We start from the raw sequence: 21,722 nt of genomic DNA on the forward strand, positions 1-21,722 counted from the left end.
AAGAGAGTTTAATCGTGAACTGTACAATGAAATTAAAGGGCATTCGTAAATGCCGCACATTTTTTAGCACCCCTAGCTTTCGTCTATATACTAGAGGAGGGCATAATTACGATTGCAGTATTGCCGTTTCTTGGCCTGCGCGAATCAACCACCTCTCGCAGTTGTGAACATAGGGGAAAGACGCACTGAGTACAATGCTTGCAAATTTTTGGATTTTGATATTTGCTTCTTCGACCGAAGTGGTAGTAAAGCTCATCCCTACTGAAAAAAAGTATATGAATTTATATAAGAACTGATATAAAATATCCAAAAACTGATATGCGACATATGAAACTTATATGAAATATCCAAAAACTGATATGCGATATAAGAACTGATATGAAATACCCAAAAACTGATATGCGCCATGTAAGAACTGATATGCAACATATGCCAACTGATATGAATGTGTCCAATAAACATATCAGAAGTAAATTCATATAATATATTTTCAGTATACGACGTGCCGCGCGGGAAAGCAAACACGTGGCTTAAAACCGCAGTGGAGCGGCTTGATTTATTGGCTTTCAAATAATTACGGCATGAGCGTTTACTTTTTATTAATAAATTCGTCCCCTGAGCCGTTCTAAATACTCTCAGAGGTATGGCATTACTGAAAAAAAAACACCACGCTGAAAATAATATTTATTGCGTAGGTGGTCACCGAAAAACTCCGTACTTACAAAACGACCTGTATAAAAGGCGGAAACGCAGAGCTCCGAAGTAGTTATTGGGTGTGCTGTTGTATTCATGTTTGTTGTGCCGTGTATGTGTATGCACTCAATGTATTTGTTCAACTGATGCTCGTGATGTATCTACATGGTGGCGTGAGTAAATAAATATTTTTGTAGCACATGAATTGGGCGGTACCTAGCGCCACCTAGCCTAGTGTAACTGATATGCGGCATATGGAACTGATATGAAATAATAAGAATTCATTTTTTTTTCAGTAGGGATGTTCGTCCTGTCTACAAATGCGACGATAATGCCAGATCATGATAGGGCCCCAGTGCGTTTTGCAGAACAGGTTGCGTCAGCTGCCACAGACAGCAACAAATAAGAAATCCAGTACCTGGTTTACTCACTATTCATTTCAAACAAACGCCTTTGAATATTGCTTTTTGGTCAGTTTACTGGTTTTCGTCAATAAACCGAAAAGAACTGAAAAGTTTATGCGTTTACAAATATTCTCAGCAATCAACCGAAAACTTCTGCTTGGAATAAAAACCGAAAAATGTACGCCGAGTTTTAAAATAATAAAAACCAAAAACGCCAAACACTATACTATATTGTCAATATCTTGTTTTGACGTGTGCTGTTCTGACGCTGTGCTGTTCTGACGCTGTGCTGTTTTGACGCCGTGCTGTTTTGGCACGTGCTCTTCTGTCGCTTTGCCGTTTTGACGCTGTGCTATTTTGTCGCGTGCTATTTTGGCGCGTGCTGTTTTGTCGTCGTGCTGTTTTGACGCTGTGCTGTTTTGACGCGTGCTGTTTTGACCGTGCTGTTTTGTCGCGTGCTGTTTTGTCGTGTGCTGTTCTGTCATGGTGCCTTACCGGCAGTCACCTCGAAAACGAAGGCCTGACGATAGCGTCTTGGCCAAGACAGTTATCGACCGTAACTTTGACGTCAAGTTGAAGCGAGAATCGGCAAAAATGCCGCTTCTCGGCATTTTTTCCAGCCCCGTTAGTGGTCGTCCACAGAAACCAGCGGACGAAGCATGCAGTATTGTGCTCAGCTACTGGGACATGCGAGTGCCAAAGCACTAAATCACAGACCTCTGCAATATATCGGAGTCGTCAATATGCATACAAGAGCAACTGAAGGCGGGGACTATCAACATAGCAATACCTTCCCCGTGTCTGTAAGTAAAAATATCAACACTGTGGATCCCCACATAGCACCAGAAAGAAACAAATTACGTGAGCCAATATTTCAACACTCACCACAGGGAGCCATACCTACGCGAGCAGGTGCCTCAAACGCTTTCAGAATATCATAATCAAGCAAATTCCCACCTTCAGTTATGATCTCAATTCCGCTTCCACCGCGGGTACGTTATTATCATAAATGAGAGGAAATTCTACCTCCGTATCGGCGTTATTGTTAAACATCGCAGACATTAGAGCAAAAGCTGCGAAAAATGGCACCGCGAGCAGAGACGGACGAGGAGTGTCGTCTGCTATTGCCGTCTGCTCTTGTCGTCTGCTTCTGCACGGACGCTGAACTGAGTCCGGAGCCGGTGCAAGATTTTTGAGGAACTGGGTCTGAACTCGTTCAGAACTGGGATGACTTGAACGCGCCAGTGCAGCGGTCGGGCAACTTCCGGTTGAATCGAATGCACCAGTTCCTGCGCTGCTGAACTAGTTCAGCCAGTTCAGGCGAATCGAACAGACCTAGATTGACTGATCCGATTTGGGCGAGGAGTGGGTGGACGTAGTTTAACATCGTTGGCACAGCATCACACCTCACCTTACAAGCCTTCTGTCCGCTTAGAGCTCAGCTCGTCGCTTTCTTCTGTGAGATGATTGCTGCATAAGCGGGATCTCGATCTTGACGGAAACCCAGTCCCTACGCACGTCTCGCAGAAAAGTGTGAAACGTCATGTCTTGGGTCGCATGTGCTGCCCGGTGGTTGTTGCACCCAACCGCGCAACAAAAATCTCACCCAACCACGAAACAAGTCGAACACAACAACAAAAACGAAGCACGTGCGCTGAGGCGTTCACTCGCAGGCAAACGACGAGACAAAAATGCTCGCTTTGTGTTTTGTGACGTCAGAGCTTCAATGTTGCCAACGGAAGCAGCGTTTACGCTAGAATGCGATTGGAGCAGTATAAATTCAATTACTCACGCAGACGTGCATATAAAATTCAGATATGGCACGTACGATGCGTCTCGAGGCAAAAACAGTGATATTCAATTGCTTTCTCGAATACAAAATTTGACCGGACGATCCCTTTAAGTCTTCCTGTTCGAAAACACCTTGCCCGTTCATTTGGGTGACCAAATCACGAAAATTTTGAAGTGATTCATCATTTTTTAACACGTTTCGATTTTTTTATTATCGTTGTGGGCGTGTTTGATATTCGTCAAACAGAAAATGGGCATGTGGTCACTGGTATCGTGTGACATTACTCCAGACATCATATCGGTGGTTTTTATATTTTTTACACATACGTCAATTGATGTTGCACTCGTTGGATTCACTATTGTTGGCACGGTTATCGCGTTGATACGATTGTAAGAAAGTAATGGATTGTGGAACTTTTCCGCCACGGATTCGTCGGATAAGGTATTAATGTTTACATCGCCCATAACAAAAAGGGCAAAGATAAATTCCCAAAAAAAGCTTGAATATTTTCGAAAAAGTCAAGAAAACGTTTAACCTTTCCCGAAGGTGGTCTGTGCACAACAACAATAGCTTTCCCTGTGTTTACCGCAATACATTCAACGTTTGTCTCTGTCACTGATAATTCGTTGAAAAAAATAATAAAATTTTGTTCTTTTACGTAAATCGTCATTTACTTTCTCTAACCATGCCAGTTCCCTTGTAGCCCAATAGAGGCGGTAGCTTAGGTCGTTACGAGTCAGCCAGGTTTCCGTGAAAATGATGTCATAGAAACTAAATCCCATAGTGTTCAGAAATAGCTCAAGTGGATCTTGTTTGCCCTTCATGCCGCGCATGTTCATATGAAGTGCATATAGGTAAATTTTACACCCGTTGATGACCTGGGCCATGTTGTTGACAAAAATATTGAAAGGTAGAGGAGAAATAACAGAACCCTGAGGCACTCCCGACATTTAAGAAAGCCGAGAACTTTTAAATCTTCCAATTAGAACAAACTGGGACCTTCCACATAGAATTTTTTTTTTCAGTAAAGAATAAAATGGGCCGCGAAAACTGAGGCGACAAAATTTTGCTAGGAGCAGCTGATGGCTGACAGTGTCTAAAATCTCAGACACATAAAAAAAGGCACGTGCAAACATATTACTTTCAAATATGCTGAATATATGTAATCGAAAAAATAATCAAGGATCGATTGCGTGCCTTTCCCAGTAATGAATCCGTACTGGTTAGATGAAAAGATTTAGACTAGATCTTATCTAAAAAAAAACTGCTAATGGGAAAGAGGTGTTCTTCAATATCTTTTCCTAAAATAAGTAGAATCGACATAGGACGCTAATTTGCAACATTGCACCCCTCTCCTTCATTGAAACGCGGCAGTACGATAGCTACCTTGACCTCATGTAGTATGCTGCTAGACGCAATGAAGCCGTGCAGCATAGCAAGCAGAACATGCTTAATTTAAGCGAAATTTCTCTTGAAATCATACGACCGAATACCATCAATACCGGGAAATTCGATAGGTATGAAACTAACAAAAAGGAAGTGCAGATCCTTCTTGTCTAATCAAGGAAGGAAAGCTAACGTCAACAGTGCATGATATAGTGTTCATGAGCTCACAACAGTGGTTCTTGGCACTCCAGAATATTTAGCAAATAAGTTGTTAAAGTCGCCTGCTAATGTTAAAGTAAGTGACCGAAACTTTTGTTCCAGAGTTTGGTCAATTGAATTTCAGAGCCAGTGTCTCGGAAATGATTTATCAGTGACCGTGTTTTAGCTGAACTAAACCTGAATTCATCGAAATTTTACTTGATAAACAGTTGATTTGTAGAACGAATGACAGCGTTTGCTTTATTTGTTAACTGCCTCAATTCATTTTGGAAATCTTTGTTGTTTGGAGATCGCCGACACCGGCTCCACAAAACCTTTTCCTTTTTAATCATCTAGAGAATGATTGGTCCTCAAAAACATCTGGAACAAATATATGTTGGAGAAAAATGTGTGATCAACACTGCAAATCAGAACTACGGATTTCTTTTTCTTGACTTTTCGGTTTTGAAAGGGCAGAAGGTAGGTTTTTGATTTTCGCAGTTTTCACGAGTGACTTATTTCGTAGTCTCGCCACGTTTAGATTATTTTTTTCACAACAATAATAACTTTTTACTGCTCTAGAAGTGTGTTTTATTTTAGTTTATTAAATAAAATTTTGTTTTATCTTGCACCTATGACAAGGATGAGCCAAATTTGAATCGAGCTAGGTTTCGTTGTACAATTATTTAATACTTAAGGCATAAGAAATATATCAAGTGAAAGCTTGGTATCTTGTGAAACTAGGTATCTTGACGTCACGTGCCTCGTCGGCCTCGTTCAATCTCGACCTCTTTTTCCAGAAATACGGCCGTCCATTTGAGATATCGCCTTACGAGTAGTGTTGTAGGGATTGTAGCGTCCCGCCTACATCTCCTGCGTTTTTTTTTTTTTTTTTTTAGTTTTTTTTTTTAATTTTGATTTTTGTTTACCATCCCTTTAAAGCTTTGTCCTTACAGGCACGCATATCTGCACCGGTGCTTCTAGTGTTTGTGATAGTCAGTCGCCGTCGCTTTTTGGCGTGCATGATTTCATTTTATTTTTTAACGGAAATAACGTAGTTTAGCTGCTGCCACCCGAATGAAATGATTATAAACGCCTTTCACTCGGCTAGACGTCCAAAGGTCTTCGTTATCAAACGTCCTAGTGAACAAGCGCATATGTTTTTTTTTTTTTTTTCAGAACTCTTGAACGCTAGAGAGTGTTCGGAAGCGGCCGGATGCGGCCGACAAACGCCATTTCCGTCCGCCAAAAAATACATGCGACCTAAAAAAAAGCTTTGCAAAACGCCCACCATGCGGATGGACGTCCTGTGGCCTTCGTTGTCAAACTATTTCCAGGGAGATAGTTCAAAACTGCTTAGCGCTCAAAAACAACTAAAAACGACCAGATGTGAGCGACAAACGTCATTTCCAGCCACAAAAAGGCACGTCTACACGAGAACAAAAAAACGCATACAAGCGTCCTTCACATGGCTAGACGTCTAGACAGGAGCATCTATCTCAAAACTGTTCCTCCCTAAAAATTAAAAATGAAGGCGACTGGGTGCGACCGACAATCATCATTTCGGCCAGCGGAATAACGGTGGCACACGTGTCTGTCGTTCCAAGGACGATCTATTCACGCGATTCCCCAAACGGTCACCCGTTTCCGGGCCGATACTACAGCAGCAGACAAGCCTGGTCTCCAGACGAGCCACTGGCACAAGGCCATGCCACCCAGACGACAAGGCCTGTGAATGACGTCGTCAATAGTGGATCTCCAACCTGCCCCCAAGCGGCAAACATACTGAATCTTGGCGAGAGCAGACGCGTGCCTCTTGGCGTCGCCGTCTGCTACCATCGCGTTTGTCACGAGACGCTGTAAAACGCGCTTGCGGCGATGATTTAGGTGGCACTGCGTGTATCCAGCAGTGATGACGTTTTGAGCGGCCGAAAGACGCTGGACTTGTCTTCTATAAGGTGGTGTTGCATCAGGCCACATCACTGGAGGAGGGCGGCCGTTATTTTTCGGTCAGCCTAAAAATAGACACCCCGAACCCGGGCGCGTGGAGCACGCTCGTTCTCTCGGCAAGCGGGCACCGGCAACAGTGCCGCAGCGGAGTGCGAGGATATACCAGGAAGCTAGGCGGACATCGCGGGCGAACCAGGGCCGCGAACCGCAAGTCGCAGCCATGGTGCCGCCTCTTCATCGACTGTTATGCCGGTTACGGACTCTTCTAGTCGCCGTCCTTCTACTCGCCACGTGCTCCGGTGAGCCCCACTCCTTGTGTGGGCTCGAATAGGGGTATCCTGAGAGCCTCGGGAATGGCAGACGACGCTTCGCCCAGAGACTTAGCTGGGCTAGGTGACCTAAGTAAGTCTTTTAGCTGAGAGCTTTCTACGTGAGTCCCTTACCTATGAGTCTTTTAACCAGGTGCTGAGAGTAGGTAAGAGTTCTTTGTTTTTAACCATGAGCTAACAGTAGCTAAGTTGTTGTTGGATACGTTTTATTCATATTTAGAAGGGGTACGACGCGACCGGTTTCAAGCCTTGTCGTGAAGGGGAAGTGTATGAGGATGCAGGAATGGGAGAGGGGGAAAGAGCTAAGAGTCTTTTAACCAAGTACCAAAGTAGCCGAGTTTTTGTTTGTTTGTTTGTTTTTTAGCCAGGAGCTAAGGAAGGCTAAGAGTCTTTTAACCCCATGCTAAGAGTAGCGAATGGATAATTTTTTATCCAAAAGCTAAGAGTAGCTAGGACACTATTAACCAGATGCTAAGAGTAGCTAACAGTCTTTTTAGCCAGGATCTAAGAGTAGCTAAGAATTTTTTAACCAGGAGCGTAAATTATCTTAAGGCTAAAGGCCGATTTTAGCATCTCCGGTCGTAGGCAGTCGCAAGTGTGTGAACTAGCATTAAGAGTCTTTGAACCAAAAGTTCCCTAGCTAAGGGTGTCTAAGAGCCTCTTAACTGAGTGTCTCTTAGCTAAGAGTATCTAAGCTAAGATTATCGAAGCTGAGAGAATCTTAGCCTAGAGCCAGCTACAAGTCTATTAGCTAAGAGTTTCTCGTTGAAACGTCGTCTGCCGCTCTGAGACTTCCAGAACATTCCTTTTCGAGTTCGTTCGATCCTCGGCTGTCCTCATGATTTGTTTTGACTTTCATTGTGCGAAATATATTCCGTGTAGCCTCTTTTTGTTTGTTTCTACAATAATTAAGAAAATTTCAACAAACGGCTTTAAAACCGATAAAACGATGGTTGTGTAAGAAAAAAACAGGTGAAACGTGTGGTAATTTGAGAGAGGTAGCGTTGAAGACTGGGGCAGACGGTAAAACTAACATTTACAGGAACGAACAAAAAAAAAAAGAAAGACAATATTTCATTCTGGGCTGCCATTCTTAAGAAGATGTTGAGAGTGTACAGTTTTCATGGAACGGAACACGCGATCGAATGGGCGAGGACGTTGTAAAAGAAGGAGGAAAAGGTGTGAGCGAATTAGTAGAGGCGAAAGCGTACGTGTTTTCGCGATGACAGTTGGTTCAGTTTCCGATATCCTGCACTCGGAAATTAACTGTCAAGCAACGGCAGCTCAAGACGTGCTTCTGGCCATAGCGAGACTTCGAACGAAACAGGCATGAGCTCATGATCGGTGGAGAAGGCTGACGTTCTTGTTTGCATTCTAGCAACCGCTTAACATGAAACAGATGTATTTAATTCGCAATCATTTAAAAATAATAACATTGACTAGGGGGGGGTCCTTCGGTTGGTTCGCCTCCAGTGAAAGCTTGTTAGCTTCGATAAGCCCTCGACGTCTCGCCAGCCTCAAGCGCGCAAGTTTCATTGTCGTGCGACGGTAAGCAAAGGGCGTGTGTTGGACGCCAAGCATCGGAAAGGACGTTCTCACGTTCTCATCTTGTCGGCGTCTATAGAATTTAGACCTAACTCAACTTAACTTAGAACTCACGCTTAAATTAACTTAATTTCACTTAGAACTTAGACTTAACTGTCACCGGTAGTGGGGTTTCATAGATCTGAAATGATCTATACAAGCCCGCTGTGATTCTCGTTTGCATTCGAAGAAAAGATAATTATAAAACAGCTGTCAATTGGACATCTTTGGAGGCTAACAGCATTCATCAGTAGAAGTTAGATTAATGTCATCCGCGGTGATTAAGCTTAGAAGGTTATGTGCTGGCTCTATAGCAGCCCTGACAAGGACAGAGTTCTCTCCCGGCCCATGATTTAGTCCCAATATAAGTTAGACAGAGAGTAAACTATGTGGTTTATCCCATTCAGTGATTTAGTTTGCGATGGTGAGCTTGCCGCCCTAAGCACAAAACAAAACACGAAGGTCGTCACCAACATTCTGTTTGTTCTGTTTGTGCAGCACAGAAATGAAACTTAAAACAAGTACATAGCAGTTTTTCTCGTCGTTACGGTTTTAATGAGTCTAGAGCTGTTTCGCAATCCAACTTAGTATTATTTTTTACGGATTATAAAATCATTTTAAAATAACGATAACATCGCGCCGCCCTACCGTTCCCTCGATACAGACAGAACTCGATCTCTTATCACCTCCGCTCGCTTCAAGGGGAGTCAACCAGTTTGAAAAGTCTCCAGATGTTTGGTTCCTAGTCAGCAAGTGACACTGTGCACGTGTCTGCCTGATTATCGATGATGGACGAGCAATGCTCAGCAACAACCGAAAAGCACCGCTGGCGGGTGGGCCTTCAGCAAACCAGGAGGAAGACGTGCAGTACCAGGGCCCCAGCATCGTGCGCGAGGGCTCGCCGCTGACCCTCCACTGCCGACTGCCGTTGCACCGGTTCGCCAGCTGGCGCAGAGGGGGACCGGGCTCGACGCCCATCGTACCGGACCCCTGGAACCGGTACCGGTTGAGTCGGGGCCCCCGGGAGCCGGACCGGACCAGTTCCACGCTGACCGTACTCGAAGCCCAGCTGAACCACAGCGGAGACTACTTCTGCAGCAGTTTCAGTCCCATCTTCCACAGCGTCACCGTATTGCCCAGAGGCACGTGCTCGGCTCCACAGCGCATGCGCGGAATATATACATCCGGAAGACGGCGCGAAAAGCACGAAGCACGCCTCATAGTGTCAAACACCCTCTAAATCCGGTTTGAAGAGGTTAGGCCTGAAAAACTGATGTCGTAACAAAACGTAGGCTATATTGACACTGTCAACGACGACGACAATAGCAACTCTTAACATCTTTACTACTGCAAGGTTTCCTTCAAGAATGGGACTTCAACAAGCAGCCGCTAACTTCTCTTGATCTCTATCTTTCTCTCTTCTCTCAATTACATATACATCCATCTGTCTCTCTTCTCTCTCTCTCTCTCTCTCTCTCTCACTCTCTCTCTCTCTCTCTCTCCCTCTCTCTCTCTCTTTCGCTTTTTAGGCCCGGCTTGTTTATTGATTCACTTATTTATTTCGTATACTCTTAGGGCCCAAAGCCGCGGTCCCACTGCGCAGTGCTAATACATCATACAAACGACAGTCTGCAAACACTGTATGGGGCATGTTTCTTTGTGTCGCGGTCCTGTCACAATTCGTCATACTGAAACCTGTCTGCAAACACGTTCGAAGCATGTGCGAAGCAAACCCGCGGAATTCGGACATGCTTGAGGCGTCGGAGAATTCGATCATCATTTCTGCAGCGAACGGTATGATGTTATGAGCAGTGTAACTGCGGCTGATGGGGTCAGAGAGGGGAGTGGTTACAAGTTATATTGATGCAGTAACAAAAGGGCAGTTATCATTAGTAGAGTAAAATGGCTCTAAGTTAAACACTGTTAGCCACGGCGTTCTCAAACTGCGGGTCATCTTCGGTCGATGGTGTTGGCGCGGAATGGCAATTCCACTCTTCTAATCTGCGAAAAAAAAAAATGACAGAAAATGGTTCTACACGATTAGAATGCCGACCTTCTGAACATGATGTAATCCAGATGAAACATATTAAGCGAGGGGTTAAATACGTTCGGAGCGCAGTTTAAGGTGATAAAACAACATGCGAAAGAGGCAGAAAAAAAAAAAAGTTTTCTTTCGTCTTTTTTTATATTATGTATATTTTTCCCTTCTCCCTGCTGTCCATTCATCCTGCAATTGGCGACGTGCGCGATCGAAAGCGTCGCTGTGGTCAGCCTTCCACTATTGGCCGAATGCTGACTATGACGTCAGCAAAGGATTTCTCTTCGACGGAAATAAGAGGAATGGAAGAACTTCTCTTTTGGCGGTGTTGGAAGCGTTGGTTTTAGAGCGCAATGATTGCAATCTTCCACGATGCTTATTACAAACACCATCGAAAGTGTTGTTTGCAAGGTAACGACGTCACGAAAGGGAACCATAGGAGGGCGCCACCAAGGCATCCCGCCGCGGTCTTGACGTCACGGAGCTGCGGCGGCGCTGCGATCGTGCCGGAGCCGGGTGGTGTGGGCAAATAGGCGCACGTTTCGCATGGGCGTCGTGGCATTTCAGCCTGCCGTGACGCTGTGTTGCCGTTAATTGCACCAAAATGTACAAGAAAAGTAGCGGAGTGAGTTTCCACAAGTTCCCAGCAGACTCTGAATGGCATAGAAGGTGGATGATCCGTGGATCGAAAAGAATGGTCGCCTCGCGCGAACGAGCGTTTGTGCGGCGAGCACTTTCTTGGAGGCAAATGTGGTATCCATTTCAATCTCCGTCCCGAGGCTTGCTTATGTGCAGGGAAACCGTTGTCTCATCTATACCACCCGGATTTTGTTCCCACGGTGTTCGCGCACAAAGTACCGGCCAAGCGCTCGTCGGGAGCTCGCTACGCCCGTGCTACCCAGCAGAAGGGGATCGGCGAAGAACGGCAGTGTTGTAGGCGTTACCGAAAAAAAGTAACGAAATACGTTACTCGTTACTTGCAAATAAAAGGTGCGCGTTACAGAGCGACGTTACTTAAAAATAAAAGGAACGCGTTACCGCGACCAATAAAAAGTAACGCACGTTACTTCTGCGTTACTTTTTTAAATTATGATTTAACACGTTTTACGTTTTTGGCGATACACGTATGGGTAAGCTCATATATCAAGAAACATTACGTTCATGCCGAAATTGAACATAATTACTTTATCTCTTTTTACAGTTTAACCTAAATACTCACGAAAAAAAAAACGCAAAGAAAATAATGGCTTGACGCCTAAAAACACGTAAAAAAAGTGAACTGTAATTTCTTTAAGCCTTGGGAAGTAGTAATGGGTAACGTAACTACGTTACTTGAAATAGTGACGTAAGCACGTTACCCGTTTTTGTGTGGAAAAAGTAATGAGTAGGTTACTACATTACTGAAAAAAGTAACACGTTCCTGGTAACGCCGTTACTTGTAACGTGTCACCGCCAAGACTGCAGAGCGGACAAAGCGTTACTGCCTGTCATTCCTTGTGGTCGTGAGGGTGGAAAAAACATCATACCTTGACTTCAAGACGCTGTGTGTATTTATTTAACTAATAAATACACTTCCGCAGACCCACAGTCTGCCGATTCCGCCGGCAGTGCGGAAACCGGCTCGAAGTAATCGTAGGCCTCGAGAGACTTGTACGCCTGCACCGTGTCGGCCGTGAACTGGCTTGGCGAAAAAACTAAATAAACGACGACGTGAGCCGTCGACTTCGATGGCCGCAACTTCACGGCGGAAGTCCAGCAGGCCTTGTTTACGGCGTACGGATCCACGTAGGCAACGCCATCCACGCGCAGTTTGTTTCGATACCGCTACCGTTCAGGCTCGGGTAGCGAGCTCAAATAGTCAGACATAGAATACGAAATACGTTGTCAGGAAATACGACTCACAAATAAAGCCAGAAGCGTCCCTACAACCTTACCAACGAGCGCACGCCACACAACGCTATGCGAAACACGGAGAGCCGGACCGCTTTTGCCCACATAGCCACCGCGCATATGCGGCCTTCCGGCCGTGTCGGTAAACGGAGCAGCTCCGCGTGTCGGTCTGTACCGACGGCAAGTTTCCACAACGCTCCCAACACGCACATTGCACGCCATCATGATTTCCTTCTCTAGGAGACCATAAATAAGAACTCATACTGAGCATGCGCTGTGAACAGTCACCTCAAATATGGCGTCCAGTGTATACCACCTACTGTAATTTCGCCCATTTGGGTGATTAAAAAAGTCGTTTTGAATGCCTACTTATGCTCTTCCTTTCCCAAAAATAAACATGCGCGTCGATGCTCTTGTACCTATACATACGCTGATTCAATTTGCAGTCGGAAATCACTTTCTCTCTTCTCAGAGTTTTTATGGCGGAGCGGAATTTCCTTTCTTCCTTCCCTTTTTTTTTTTTTTTTACCTATGTGTTTTCTTTTTTATAAGATCAAATCAATTACCCGCAGCTTATACAAGTTCGATCATAAAACTGACTTTAATTTGCTGCTTTCTAAATACGCGGAGATATCACATTCAGCTATTGATGTCTTCTGTTTCCTGTCGTTCTCAGTTACGCGGTCTCCGCATCTGGTATGCACACTAATCTCTATGGTTATTTGCTGGATCGTGTGTGCCCGCTCCGCGAATAAGACCACAGTATATATGGCAGAGTTATATCATATCTAGTAGTATGGTGCTTGCAAGATCCAACCATGGTGGGACTTACAAGCTTCTGTGCAATACGCATGTCATGGTGTTGAAAGAATCCTTCGAGTGCTCGCCTTTGGCATACACCAGATGGTCGATAACAATAAAATTGTGGACTAAATTTAATAAATAATTAGATAATATTTTTGTGCCGAAAGTACCTGGCATTAACTTTTTCGGACAAAACTATTATATTTTTCGAAGCAGATGTCCTATATTACCTTCACGAGGTCTGTAGGCAGGTTGAACATAGTGGGTATTTCACTTTCCTTAAAGGAGCTGTGCAACGATATTCAATTGGAATGTATCTCTCTATACACGAGCTTACTGGCACACCTGGGACTCAAGGATACTCACACGCAACGCCATTGGCCAAGAAACTCCTTTGTTGCGGTGTAATTTCAAGGACAAAAGCGATCCTTTTCATTCAATCTCTCCTTTGCAAAATTTGATGACGTAACTCGGGGGTCCCAGTACACCCAAGTGACGATATTTGAATGCGGTTCATAGATTGGACCCGAGCATTGCGTGGGCACTCGACTTGGGCTCGTGACAATTGCTAGCTCGAGAAGCATTCGGGTTTTGACCCGTGTCCAATCGCTGCAACGACGACAACAGCCGAGCCATAACAATGCCTGGAACTCAGCGCGTGTCCTGCGCTTTGCCAACCCCAGCGCGTGGCTATGATCAACACTGGCGGCATATAATCGGCTCCAGATCACGTGGCCGCTTGTTCTGGCTGCGAGTTGAGGGGGTGAACGCTGCTCGTTTTTCTTAAATTTTTTTCTGGAACTTCTATTGCGTGGGGTTAAAAACGAACGCGTGTTTCATAGGTCATTAACGTTAGGGATCCGTTTTAAGCGGTATTTGCGCAAAGTACAAATATTGTTGCATTGGTCCTTTAAGGCGCACAATTTTCCCCGTCCTGTCAACCCAGTTTTCTTCACAGTGGTCCGAGCAGACCACGTCCGAGCAGACCACGTTCGTTTCTGGGTCGCAGTTAATATTTTTCACCGAACGTATTCCTGCGCGCCTGGAAAGCCATCAAAACATGGAATACTTACCGATGGTAAGTAGTTGTCTTTTCGCGATCTGGGCGATTTGAACAGCGCGCCGCACAACATGACGGCATAGTTACCTTTCTCTGCCGCATTCACTGAAATAATCTGCTCCATCGAGCGACCTCAATCAATCACGAAATATCACCCACGATACAGTGTAGTAGACCCGCGGCGATTTTTATGGCAGCCTGCCGCCACAGTGCTGTCAGCTATATTACTTTGATGGCTAGAGATAATATAACTCTACCAAAAAGATGGCCGGCCGTGGCAACATTCCTGCGCATAAGCGGAACTTGGCAAAAGCGATCCAGCAAATAGTCATAGGAATCAGTGGGTATGCGGGACAAAAAAATAATAAAACATTTCAACTTGGAATATGGGAGAAAATAGAAGTGAGGCAAAACAAGAGTATGTGACAATCACGCATTTTTCGTAAACACCTTCCAGAGGCGTGGAGAGACCAAAACGATGTTTTACCGCATACCAGAAGTGACGACATTCAAGATGGCTGCACCCTTGTGGAAAAGGTGTATATACAGACGCGCTGTTTACAAAGGAGCCAACACGAGGTGTGGGCAAACGCGCATTTCCCACACGAGGTGTCCGGCCTGCGCGTGCGCAGGAAGGAATTGAAGCGCCTGCACATGCGATGGATGGATGGATGGATGAGGTTGAACCCTTCGAACCGGGCGGCAACTTGCGCCACCTAGCCAGTTTTTTTTTTTTTTTTTTTTTTTAACATTTATTTAATCTATATTTATATATGTAGAGATTGATTCTTAAAACCAAATAGCCAAAAGTAGCACTACCGCAGCGGCGTGACGTCAGGGCCGCGACCTGAGCACGTCGCCTTCCGTGTCGCGCTCAGGCTACAGTGTTCTTAGGCTGCGCTAGCAGGCTCGAGTCTCACGAGACGGCCAAGGTCGGAAGGTGGCGCTGGAGGTGGGACAACTCTCAAGAGCGTCCCTGGTGGAATTCTAACAAACGTTCTTGAATATACCTTGTAACGTTGGTTCTAACACTGTCAGCGACTAGAGCTTTCGTGCTCACCTCTATAATGTTCGAGAATAAATCATGTTCCAAGTACCACTTTAAAAAGTAACTTAAGCCGAGCGAGACTCCGATACAAGGGGCGTGAATAAATTATTCACTAAAGTGATACACGGTTAAGCTTTAAATGTAGCCCAACCACCTCGGCTAAAAGCGCTCTCGGCAGCAAATTTCTAGGTAACGCGTAAAATGAGTGCCAATACCCTTCTTAACCTCAAGAGCCGTAAAGAAAAAAAAGGCCGGCTTCTTGCGGAATATTATTAATTTTCCCTTTTATGTAGATAATCGAGAAATATGGCGGTGCACTTTAGATTACATATACTTATGTTACTTATGTTACCCTATCAAGACGTACACGTTTCAAACGCCGAAAGCATCGCTTCTTCCTCCGACAACCAAATCTTGTAAGAACTACTTCGCACGGCGTATGAACAAGGCGCAAAACATTCTTTCTTTCTCGAGGCCAAAAACGAGTACTTTTTTTTCTCGGTATTGAAGTAGCGACCTAGTTACTCCTGAAGAAAAAAAGTGAGTAACGTGTTTTCGTTACTTTCTGCTGGGGTAACGTTCCCCTCCAGAAGTACTTCATTACTCCTGGAGAAGAACGTCTACAACGCAAGTACCCAGCCTAGTTCCCAGCCCAGCTCAAGCCTGTAATGGGCACGACTGGGAAACGCCACATAAACCATAAAAGTATGTGCACCAGGTGTGTCGGTAAAGCCACAGTTATCCCTGAATAAACCAGTTAAAAAGCGATGAATTATTAACGACGACAAACATTGTAAGCGACATACTGCATGCTTCATAAGAACGGCACGTTCCGAGTAACGAGAAAATAACGCGTTACTTTCAAGCTGAAGTAACGTGATCCTTTTTAAGCCTAGTAACGAGGAGCCTACTCAGTTATTTTTTGTGAGTAGTGAGTAACGGTGTTTAGATACTTTATTTCATGCCAGCATAGCAACCGCTGGCACGCATTAGCGAGGATAGGTGGCGCAAGCTACCGCCCGTTATAAAGGGTACAGCCGTTAGCATCCATTCAGGCTTGAAGGCTGAGCTACAGTTACCTCGGGCGATGGGTATGTACGCATACAAGCAGAAAAACAAATGGCGGTACCCAGAGGTTGCATGAGCGCCGCCATTTTGCTACTGGTGTTTGTACAGGGTGATTCAAGGAGAGGCCAGGCTCTTTAAATCGACCGCAAAATTCGGGTTCTTAATCTATCGCGCTACGAATTTGAGCAGCGTTGCTCACAGATTGTGTTTTCTTTTCTTTTTTTTTTTTCTTTTTGTGGAATTTGCAAAAAGCGAATTTACCTGAGGAAAAAGTAAAGAAAGAAAAAGGTTTAGCTCCTATGGAAACGCAGTGAAGCCACCGGTCTTCAAACAACACGGCGCCGTTTCGCAGGGGAGACAAGAGATGGCGCAAGCGGTCGCGACGCCAGCTGCCGCCAACGAACGAGCATACGACGCCGAGAGCCGGCGTCTTTAGCAGACAAGGAACTGCAGTTCCTTGTTGTTACCGCGCCTGTTTTTGTTTCTGCGACTGTCGCCGCCCGCGGAACGATCGCCGCTTTTGAGTCGAAAAATTCGTCTGCAAAAGACGCCGGCTCTCGGCGCCGTATGCTCGTTCGTTGGCGGCGTTCGTTGCGCCATCTCTTGTCTCCCGTGCGAAACGGCGCCGTGTTGTTTGAAGACCGGTGGCGTCGCTGCGTTTCCATAGGAGCTAAGCTTTTTCTTTCTTTACTTTTTCCTCAGGTAAGTTCGCTCTTCGCAAATTTTACACAAAAAAAAATGCACCGCCTGTGAGCAACGCTGCACAAAGTCGTAGCGCGATAGGTTGAGAAACCGAATTTTGCGGTCGATTTAAACAGCCTGGCTTCTCTTTGAATCACCCTGTAGATCGCCTTCTTCAAGCCTTGCTCGTACACGCCCGTGATTGGCAGATTGGAGCCCCCGCGGAGTGTTTCCTCGCCAAAGGGGACCAGGCCTCTTTCGCGTCTTGTTTTTAATGTACTTAAACATGTTTTTCATCGAGAAATGGAAGTCTTTCAGAAAATATTTAGTAAAAACATGCTTTAATACAGAGATGTTTTGCAAAATATTCTTTCCTTCTTCAAGTGTGTACATTAATACACAGGCGTATCGGAAAGACTCTTTCCAAAACGTCTGTGTATTACAGTAGGCTCGTTCGATTCACCTGCACGTCCTGCACCTGCACGTCCTGCACCGGTGCAGAAAAGTGCAGGGCGGTGTACTTCCGGTATGCGTATTTAGATACGACCGGAAGCACATCGTCCTACGCTTTTCTGCACCTGCACTTTTTTGAACAAGCCTGATCTATATTAGCATTCAAATTTCTTTAAGCGTCTTGCTTTACAAAACAGACCTCGATCGACGAGGTGAATAAGAGAAAAACTGCCTGTCTCTTTGGTATATTCCAAAGCTGCACGAAATAGGTAGCATTTACACGGTGAGCAACTGAGGGAAAAAGGGAGCTAACAGCTCTGATTGGAGTGATAAGTAAGTAGAGTCAAAAGGCCTTTGTCTCTGCTAGTGTTGGACAAGGTACTCGACGATACTAGGTAAGCTAAGTTACTAAATACCTGATTCATAAAGTATCGAGAGTACTACTCAAGCTACTTTTGCAGCAGAGTAACTCGAGTGGAGTGCAAATACTTAGAAATGTAGTTCAATTACTTTCGAACATACTTTTGCACTGTGCGATTTCTATCGACTTTTATCGCCAGAATGATTTATTCGCAATCAACATAAGTAAGCAAAACCGGACTTTTATCTTATGCTTCTCCAGTAGAACAAAGAGCAGTCTCGGTGCGTCTTACAATAATTTAAACGTATTTTCAATCAATATTTTGAGGACGCGAAAAGTCCCATCTTGTGCTGGTTTTATCATGCGCATCTCGAACGCATCGTTTTACTTAGCGCCATAGTCAGTAGATCGGAGTTAACGTTAAACAACTTTTGAATACGCAAATCAATAAGTTAATAAAACGATACTTGCCACGACTTCCTCGGGTATGTTATCTAAACGTTGAACGAGAGATTATTGGACTTCAAAAAGAAAGGAACAAGCGGACATAGAGAAGCACTGCTGTCGCTCTGGCGGTTGTCCTTTTCTTTAATATTTTTTCCCCGATACTAAGCTCTACAAGCGCGTTCAGAAGGGCGCATACCTTCGATAGGGCTGTTTGTTTGCATTTTGAGAGCCCATCCTGCTCGTAGCTTGTTTCCTGCCTCGTTGTAATCTTTGTCCTCTTGACTCAGGGTCGTGTTATCACCACTCCCAACCGACATCCCAAAAATGCCAGACTAGCGGGAAAAAAAAAAAAACTGGCATTGTTGCCGTAGCGGACTAAAACATAAACAAGCAAAAATGAAACAAAAAAACACCCAGGAAGCATGTGTTGTTTTCTTTTTCTGTTGTTCACTGCCTATTTCCTTTTTTCTTTTCTTTTTTTTCTTTTTTCCTTTCTTCTGTTGGCTTTTTTTTATTTCAACTTTTGTGTTCCGTCATTTCCGCTCCAAGGTAAAGTACAAAATACTCTCAATCTGATGGCAATAGAGTCACCTGGACACGGAAAAACAAGGACATGAAGAATACGAAAGGATTTCCTTCGTGTTCTTGTTTTTCCGTGTTCAGCTGACCCGATTGCCAACAGTATGTACCAACGAGCTGAACTAAAACCCGTTACTCTCAATCAAATGTATTTGCAAGATAGCAAATTACTACCCAAAGTAATTGAAATGCAGTAGCTTAATTGAGTAGAGTAATTGAGACAGCCACATGTCTGGTTCACGTAGATGTTTGAACGTAGATGATTCACGTAGATGGTTTACGGGGATGGTTCACGTAGATGGTTCACGTAGATGGTTGAGCGTAGATGATTCACGTAGATGGTTCAGGTAGATGGTTGAGCGTGTTGGTTTCTAATTTACGATAACGAAAGAAGGATATTGAAGACAAACAGACAAGACAGGCTTTCGACTTTCAACAAAACGTTACTGGCTCGACTTCGCCTCCTGAAGCTCGACGGGGGCGTCAGGGAGGTTGAGAGGGAGGGTGCTCGAATGCGTTCGAACGCGGAACATTGCGCGAGTAGCAGCCGACTCTCATGTTCGCCCCGGTTAGAGGGAGATGGTGATTAGATGATTAGAGACGTAGGCAGCTAGCCTTCGCGTCCACCTTTTAATCCTTCCAATCAAAGCTCGACGCTCTGACGCCCCCTCCTGTCCCTGAGTTTTTCGCCGTCGTTCTCGCTGTGCCGCTGTCCCTCTGGCACGTTAGGTGATACCGTGAACTGACATCATGACGTCATGCGGCCACGTGTCATGTTAGGTCACGTCTCCCTTCACCAAGGCTCACGTCTCCTCTCCGTCGAGCCTGTACGTCCCAAGAAACGCGAGAACGCTCAGAGCTGGCCCAATAAATGCTACGTAAGACGTACCGTGACACCACCAGACAAGCACAACAGGAAGAGATAGGTTTGTGGCCTATCTCTTCCTGCTCCTTGTTTCGTAAATGAGGAATTCGTATTGACCAGGGTCACTTCGGGGGCGTGGCTTCCTATCTTCATGGTTCCTGCTTAGTGAATTGTTCTTTCAGGGAGGATTTCTAAAAGAAAAAAGCCGAGAAACAAATAAAACGACATACACCGGCTTTTTAAAGGCAGAAATATTTGGTTTTCGTGGCGAAACGGCAATTCTTAGGTCAACAAATTAGATCTAGTCAATGCTTCGCCCTTAGCATCACATCCGTCCGTAACGTCAGATCTCTCTGCAGACTGCTGAAACTTGACTCATAAATCCGCTCCTCTGCTCTTTTGTCCTCTTGTCAGCGAATGCCGTACACCGATTGGCTCAAGAGCGACAATAGTATTGACCAGTACAGCTTTCAAACACTTTTTTTAGACACAGAACGTGTCTTATCAGACGAATATTCCATGATAAAACCGACACGAAGAATCGTCAGAAAGACCGTCGCGAAGGACTGTGACGACACGTTTCCATGCGAAGTCATCATGACGTCCATTGTGACGTCATGTCACACCGTCACGTCACGTGACAACGCGACGGTGGTGTAACGTCACAGTCATATGACCACATGATGTCACACACATACAGCCTGCGCTAAGCCGTCCCACTTATTTCACAACACATTCTATGTAGTCTCGAGCATTTCAACAATGAATGGCGCCCCTTTTACCAGGATTGAAGGAAGCGTGTCACGTGCCACGATGCGCCGTGCCTACAGCAACAGTTAGTCTATAATCGGTTGGTCTACAGCGTAATTGTTTTGTAGTTCCGCCTCTGCCGCTTGCTTGATCCCCGACGCCCTGGACTGCGCAGGTTCAGACAGCGACGCCCGAGCCGATGAGGGCAAGTGTCTGCGGCTCCAAGAGGGCGGTCGCCTGGAGCTGGACTGCGGGGCCCTGGCCACCGGTCCGATCCGGTTCCCGATGGCCTGGATGAAGGACACCCGCCGCTTCCTGCCTCCGTCCGGCGGCAACGTGCGCCTGGAGATGACGCGCCTGGTCATCGAGACGGCGCGTCGGGAAGACGCCGGCGTCTACATGTGCTCCAACATGATGGCCGCCGGCTACGGGCAGCCCATCGCTGGACGCGTGCTGCACGTCTACAGTGAGTGTCTCTTCCCCGGCCGCTCGGCCACTGCCGTTTCAGCAAGCCGCAGTCCCATATCACGCAAGAGACACGGAGTTTCTCCGCAGACACAATGACAGAACTATATCTGCGTACACGCCTCACGCACGTTCAAAAAGCAATGCTTGCTTCCTACTTGTGTGTGCTTGGATGGATGGATGGGTGTTAATGGCTATACCCTTTGTAACGGGTGGTAGCTTGCGCCACCTAGCCTAAGTCCAAGATGTCTGCAGAGGGTGTTTTTGTATGACCAATGCGACCGCCATACAGGGAAGCAACACGCCTCATTGTGTTCAATACCTGAGGTGGTGTGTTGGCATATGCCAGCTTCCAGAGGCTATAATCACCACGAAATTCGCCAACGCCTCGTCGGCCGCCATGACACTACAAACTCGACTCGAAGAGCTTCTCGAGGTAGCGCCGGAGTTGGTCGGAGTTGGTCGGAGTTGGTTGCTCAAAGGCCGATCATCAAGGAGAAAGGTGGAAACTCTTCTTCAGTCGCTACTTTCCATTCAATAAAAAGAGAGATGCCTCTTTTTTTCGGGAAGTAGCACAGAGAAAACCGCTCCTGTGGAGAGATATAAGGAGAGAAGAGTAAGAGTGTGAGAGGGAATGGGAGAGAAAGAAACTGAGAACCGGTTTCCTGCCCGGTAGAAGACGATTCTGTAGGTCGGCCTTTAAGACTTTCGAGGAAAGAGACGAGTATTTCCTTTAGTCGAGGAGCATTTGGAGACCAGGGGCCATAAGCTGGACACCCGGCAAGAATGTCGGCGAGATTTCTGAATGCCGCGATTGGCCAGACCCGCGCTTGACCTTGGCGCTGGCCAATCGCGACGTTCAAAAATATCTCCAATT

General features: G+C 45.6%; 1 protein-coding gene across 2 annotated transcripts in view; it reads left to right on the forward strand.

The window, feature by feature from the left end:
• The first annotated feature begins 6,267 nt into the window (after positions 1-6,267).
• The window catches only part of LOC8041721 (neuroplastin), a 67,396-nt gene continuing 51,941 nt past the window's right edge, over positions 6,268-21,722 (forward strand). Inside the window, exons 1-3 of one of the 2 annotated variants that reach the window (XM_042289069.1) lie at positions 6,455-6,722; positions 9,182-9,478; positions 20,556-20,846. In XM_042289069.1, coding sequence (XP_042145003.1) covers positions 6,644-6,722; positions 9,182-9,478; positions 20,556-20,846 — 667 coding nt within the window. In that variant the 5' untranslated portion in view covers positions 6,455-6,643. Of the gene's footprint in view, positions 6,723-9,181; positions 9,479-20,555; positions 20,847-21,722 lie in introns of both variants that reach the window. The other variant, XM_042289070.1, reaches the window with a different exon arrangement.

The sequence above is a fragment of the Ixodes scapularis genome, unplaced genomic scaffold (assembly GCF_016920785.2).
Source record: "Ixodes scapularis isolate PalLabHiFi unplaced genomic scaffold, ASM1692078v2 PGA_scaffold11__112_contigs__length_91849675, whole genome shotgun sequence".
In the NCBI taxonomy this organism is placed as follows: domain Eukaryota; kingdom Metazoa; phylum Arthropoda; class Arachnida; order Ixodida; family Ixodidae; genus Ixodes; species Ixodes scapularis.